The sequence below is a fragment of the Cynara cardunculus genome, assembly GCF_001531365.2.
Source record: "Cynara cardunculus var. scolymus isolate 2C chromosome LG 13, CcrdV1, whole genome shotgun sequence".
Lineage (NCBI taxonomy): Eukaryota > Viridiplantae > Streptophyta > Magnoliopsida > Asterales > Asteraceae > Cynara > Cynara cardunculus.
Window position 1 is genome coordinate 5327964 of NC_037540.1, and position 6290 is coordinate 5334253.

The 6290-nt window shown below is 36.5% G+C and overlaps 1 protein-coding gene across 2 annotated transcripts; it reads left to right on the top strand.

Moving 5' to 3' along the window:
• The first annotated feature begins 823 nt into the window (after window positions 1-823).
• LOC112525848 lies at window positions 824-5838 on the top strand. Of its 2 annotated transcripts, XM_025136140.1 has the most exons (4): window positions 824-1354; window positions 1841-1909; window positions 2103-2207; window positions 5547-5838. In XM_025136140.1, the coding sequence occupies exons 1-3, from the start codon at window positions 884-886 to the stop codon at window positions 2106-2108; spliced, it is 546 nt and encodes a 181-aa protein (XP_024991908.1). In that variant the 5' UTR covers window positions 824-883; the 3' UTR covers window positions 2109-2207; window positions 5547-5838. The 2 variants fall into 2 exon arrangements, with proteins under 2 accessions (XP_024991908.1, XP_024991909.1); XM_025136141.1 differs by lacking the exons at window positions 1841-1909; window positions 2103-2207; window positions 5547-5838 and adding an exon at window positions 1467-1826.
• The last annotated feature ends 452 nt before the right edge of the window (window positions 5839-6290 follow it).

Sequence of the window (6290 nt, forward strand, 5' to 3'; positions counted from 1 at the left end):
TGTGGCAACATGATTGTGCCCTACGATAAACTCGAAAAACCTTAATGTTAGCCTAGGATGATCACGAAATTGAAAGTAAAATACTTGTTGGGAATGACTTTGATAGCTCTTCAAAGTTTTTGGAATCACAAGTGATTTCAGTTTCTAATCTCTTATGGTTTTCACATGGTTCGTTTTGGTTAATCAAGATCCTAGTATCGTGTGCAGATGTACCCAAACTTATTCCTATTATTATTTTAAACCGAAGAAATCAAACATCAAAATGTTCAATGGCAGTAGTTGAATAGACATCATAACTTTTCTTTCAGTATTTTATTACAGATTTGTTTAACCAAATATTTTCTCATTTAACAGTTGTATTTGATGTATTTTTTATCCTTTACTTAACAAATTTAACATGAGGAGTCAGTATCCTAAAACAGTTGTATCGTTTAAACAATAATTACTATATAAAAAGTATAAAATGGAAATCAAATGATTAGATTTGTCCACAACATAGAGTTAAGGGAGAATATTTTGCATGTTACTCTTTTATTTTGGAATTAAATGATGATATTTATGAATGCATTTATTTTAATATGGGTTATGCGGTCAAGATCCAAAAAGAAAAGATCAATGGTGACAAGTGCATCGTCTGTCAAATTCTAATTGGTTTATTCTATACACAATTATTTAACATAATATAATATTTAAAATATTAAAATATTTCTTTTAGATAATAAAAAATAATATTTTACCTGGCCTGGGCTTTATTAGTCGTGGTTGGGCTCCCTAATATCCGTTTCGCCGGAAAACCTAGCTGGAAAATTCGGGGGACAAAGTTCGACGCATCATCCACCACGAAATCAAGAAACCCAATTTGATTCCATTCATATTCATAAGAATGCTGGAGAAATCAAAGCCTCTTATCAATTCCACCATTTCTTCATCCAATCTCACACCTCCACTGAATCTTTCAAAATGCACTACGAATAATGGGAATTCACTTCAAGTCGCCGGTGACTTGGCCGTAGATGAGCAATTCAAGTTTTGGCCACCATCTCAGGCCCTGGTTGATAGTTTAGTGCTTGAATTGAAGGCCAAAGATGGAGACACGGAAGCGAATTGGGAGAAGATAATACTCAATTTTAAGAAAGAGCTTGAGGAGGAGGAACAATTGAGACCTCCATCGTCTTCGGGTGTAGACAATAATGGCGGTGGCGCTGAGGGAATTGAGAGGAGGGAGAAGGCTAGGGCAAAGTTTTCTGTTCCGCTTTCACGTCGGGAGATGGAGAAGGATTTCGAGGACATGGGGGAGCGGCGGCTTCCACGCAAGCCGAAGAAGCGACCTAAGATCGTACAAAATCAACTGGATGTAAGTACTTTTGTCATATAATTTACAACCTAACACTTTTCAAAATCATAGTAGCCTGGATTTGACTCATGTTTATACGGTTCGATACACATTCTACACCAATTTGTTTCAGGGATTTGAAACTCCAACGTAGTTGTGAACTTAATGTATTGTTAGATCGGATATTACAGTTCCAATCAGCATTCAAATTGTACTAGTATCCTATCAAATTAGAACGTTGAAGCCATAGAAGTTTTGGAAAAGGATGCTGTCTGTGGAAATTGATCTGACGATCACATCAAGATTCAAGGCCCAATGCCACCTGGGAATTAGCTGCATCTGTTATCTTGCTTGAAATAAGTTTTTGATCAAGATAAAAGTCACAATTTTGTGGAGTTTCTACAAGTATCACACAGCTCAATAAAGATCTGAGCTGGGTTGGAATTTTGCTTATGACTGTTATCAATTCTTATTAACTTGTATTATTTCTATTGATATAAATTGCAGACACTATTTCCCGGTTTGTGGTTGACTGAGATACATGCTGATCTTTACAGAGTTCATGAGACCAAGAAGGTACATTACTTTAATTTCCAAACGCTTTAAGGGTACTGTTTGGGATCATGAAATATGAGAATTTTGTTTGAGTTCTGAAGCCATTGGAATTGGGGTTTCTAAACATGGCTTTCAGTGCTGTTTCATGATAGTACACTTTATTGGTTCTTCTGAATCTTTATTATGTTATCTTATTTACCTTCCTTTAAAACAGAGATAGCAACGGCAAAAGTTTTCTGGAACTTTGAAGGATTTTGTCTATAGTTGACATGTGCTGAAATAAAGTTGTGTACTTCAGTATGACTGGAAAACATCAAATGTAAGCATCTCTTGAAGTATATTTGGTACTAGGATAGCTACATTTTCTTTTAACATCATACTTGTGCATAAATTCTTACTTTTTGGGATGGTGCAGAATCTGATATTTGTATAGAACGTATTATCTAGACAGCCTCATCGTTGTCAATTGAATTTATGTTTTTTTTGACATCTGATCTTATACTACATGTTATGCTGTGTATCCCTTATTCGTGCTTGTGTTTTTCTTTTCTTTTCATTACTCTTAATGTTCTAAAAATGAGACCATTGATGATGCTACCCTTTTTAAGGAATTGCATAGATACTGTGTCTATATACTATATGGATATAAGATATATATATCCAATAGAACGGAAGGTCTGTATTTGTTTTTGAATAGAAGTTATTTTCTTAGGTAGCTATCACAAACCAAACCTGCCACATAAAACCTAATCCCTGACCAACTACCTTTAAGACAATGAATTTGGGTTGGATAAAGACTGATATTAGATGCTAGCGTGCATTCGTTTGTCAAAAGTCACACAAAGTATGGCCAACTTTCTAGAAAGTTAGTCTGTTAGTGTGATAACCAAAAAATTGAGATAACCAGTGTACATTAAAGTCCTTGAATCAAGCACTGTGGTTCTAGTTGCCAATAAAGTTAGATCTAGAAACAAAGTAGAACAATATGAGAGAGAAGTTGGGAAGTGAATGACATCTACTTATACGTTGGAATCAATTCTTCCATGAAGTAATTACTGATAGGTCTCTACCATCGTGATAATTTGACCGGTTTTATGTTCTCACGAGTATCAAAAAGGTTTATGACCTACTTTCCTCCTTTTTCCATGGGTCGTCATCAAATTTTCCATTTTCCCTTTTCCATTAGATAAAATGTGTGAAATTTTTTGGTGGGTTTTCATGAATGATCCTGCTGCCTCATTCCCTTGATGATCTAATTTCAAAAATCTCGCCTTTGTTGTCCATGGGAAGTTCAGATCAGCTTAGAGAAGTTATTAGTGCCTGAGTTCTATAGGAAACTGTCAAAATGCAAGGTTTATGTAAATGATGCTGTAAAGGATTGAGCTTATGCATTATCAATGTGTAAATTGGTTCTGCATCTTGTTCTACCCTTCTCGTAAGCACTATATGTCATCTTTAAGCATCCCACCATAGACTGAAATGTCATCAAAATATACAAGCACAAACTGGTCCATTTAGGACGGAATCTGGTTAACAAATCTAGCTAGTAGTTTTTCTCCATAGGGGCTTCCCATTGCTCTTCTAGTAACTCAACCCCACCAGCCAGGTATTTTAGCATATTTTGGGCTGAGTTCATATTCTCCAGTAGTGACCCTTGCTCGTAGTCCCACACAAAAATGGAGTTCCTTCATGTTCCTTATTCAGGTATCCTTCAGTTTCTGCATATTAATTTGAAGTCCATTTGATCTGGATTTCTTACTCTGTTAGAGATGTTCCAGAAATGTCTGCGAACGAGTAAATAGCTCTACGAACGAATGTATTGGCTATTTTTTTGCAAAATTGTGCTCAATTTCATATGTGGCAATTCCGCCAAGGACGAAAAGAGATTTTTTTGAGTCCCTTATACTCAGCCTAGCATTGAATAGACTGCGTATTCACCTTATCAATAACATTTCCTACCTCCTTACAAGTGGAACAAAGGAAACCTAACCAAACAACATCAAGAGATTTTACTGAAAAGAACCCAAACCAAATGAATCCAATATATCCCACTCGGAAGTAACGTTCCAGGAGATTTAAGATGTACGTAGACCTTACCTCAACCACTAGGATCAAGTGATTGTTTCCGTGAAGACCCTGGCTAGTGCATGATGCAAAGGTGTGTGGTAATTGGGATTCATTGGTGTGCGCACACTACAATAGTGTGCGACAGACAATGTAATCGTGTAAAACACGTAAAACAATTAGAAACCAACACATGGAGCATTCTCACCTTATCTCTACCCTCCTCTCAATACCCTTGACGTCAACCTTTACCAGTATCTACTAAAAAATCAGCCATTCTAGTCTTGTGCCTCTAAGAGCTCGTATGAGAAGTCATATCCTCAAAATGGCCTAAAGTGGTCATGTACATTCTCAGCTGGTCATCCCACGTTCTCCTAGGCCTACCCCTCCTCCTCAACCCCTCCACTCTTCGCACAGGTGTTGACAGTTGTCTCCTACAAACATGTCCAAACCATCTCAATTTATTTATGATGGCAGCAACCTCTAGTTCTGACTGGAAAACTTGGTTCTAAATCCTATCGCATGGTCCGGCTACACGTCCATCTTAGCATCCTTGTCTCTGCAACTTCCTATTTCTTCACTTGCGCCTTCTTTACATGCCCAATATTCAGAACCATACAACATAGCTGGTTTTATGGCTACCTTGTAGAATTTCCCCTTTAGTTATAGTACCTCTTATCACACAAGACCCCCTTAGCCGCTCTCCACTTTAACCATCCTACCTCTATGCTGTGCGTAACGTCGTATGTAGTCTCACCCTTCCTATGTATCATTGAGCCCAGATACAACTATCTGTTTGGTCTGCCCTTTACTGAAATAGAACACACACACATACACACAGATATATATATATATATATATATATATATAGAGAGAGAGAGAGAGAGAGAGAGAGAGGAGTGATTAGTAGTGGAAATGCATTGTTCTTCATGCTTTACTCTATCCGGGAGTAATTCATATTTATGATTCTGATAGTGAGTTGGCGTAGCTGGTAAGGAACCTGGTTTAACAAGTTTCAAGTTTGAATCCTATGAATGCCGCCAACTTCTTAGGGGCTGTTTAGTTGGTTTTCCATTGAGTCCTATATGGATTTAAGTTGTCTGTGTAGATTAATCTATTTGTGTAGATTGGGAAGGTTTTTGTTTGGGAGGGTTTTTCAATAGATAGAATGAACATGTTTTTTAATTGGGAGGGGCAGGTTTGGAAAAAACTTGGTTTCTGCATAAAGCCAATACCAAACAGTGATGTATAGCACATCAAATAAGTTGCGAGTCTCATTAAGTTCATTAAGCTGCTAACAATCAGGCCTTAGAGGCCATGTTGGCCAGAGGGTCTAAAGATTGTTCGGTTCATGTGTATGGGGTGTTTTACATGGACTGCAGTTCCAGTTTAATGGTATGGGTATGTGTATGTGTACGTGTACGTGTACGTGTGTGTGTGTGTGTATGTACGTATATCCCATGATCTTGCTAACAATTATATTCCACTGTTTGAATACAAATTTAAATTGGCATTTTACTGCATGTTTTTATTGGGATCCTTTCCCTGATGCTTTTAATTGATTGAAATGTCATCCTCTGAATCCTTTTTGCAGTTTATAGGAGGAAATATGGCAGACTGAGGGAGTCCCTCCAGCGAAACTCACAACTGTGATAGCTTCGCCATGGGATTGAATCCGTGGAGCACGAGAGGACAAAATGGTCGGTCACACAGCTGCTCATCTTCTAAGAACAATGTGAATCAACAATACAAAGATGCGGGTGGTTGTCGTGGATTTTGTCTCATTTTTGCCTCTGGTAAATCTCTCATAATTGTTAGACAAATGACATGTAGCTTAAATTGGGTTTATATTGCAAGTAAAAATGTATGTCCTATGGTTTCCCATCTTTTCAATTCTCATAGCGCGTGATCATCATCCCTATCGTGCAATTTTACTATTCGGAGTTATTGCTAACAGTTTCACGTATTAATCTATACTATCTTATTAAGCAAATTCATCAAAAGTAAGTCTTAAAATTTTAAATGATCAAGATACCTTTTTCACCTTTTTTATTTTTTCACCCCTTCCTCTCCTCACATACACTCACCCCCTCACATGTATTTACCTCTCACATTCAAGGGATTTTTTTTTAAATTATAATTTTAAATTTACATTTTATATCYCTATAATTAGTTAATTAATTACTTAATTACTTTACGTTCTTTACTTTTAAATGTTTCATTTTAAACTTTTATCAAATTAACATACATAATCGTATATCAAATAAAACATGTTTAAAAAATACATTTTTATTTTAACAAGTTACACTATTATAATCGTTTCGTTAATACCTTCGAA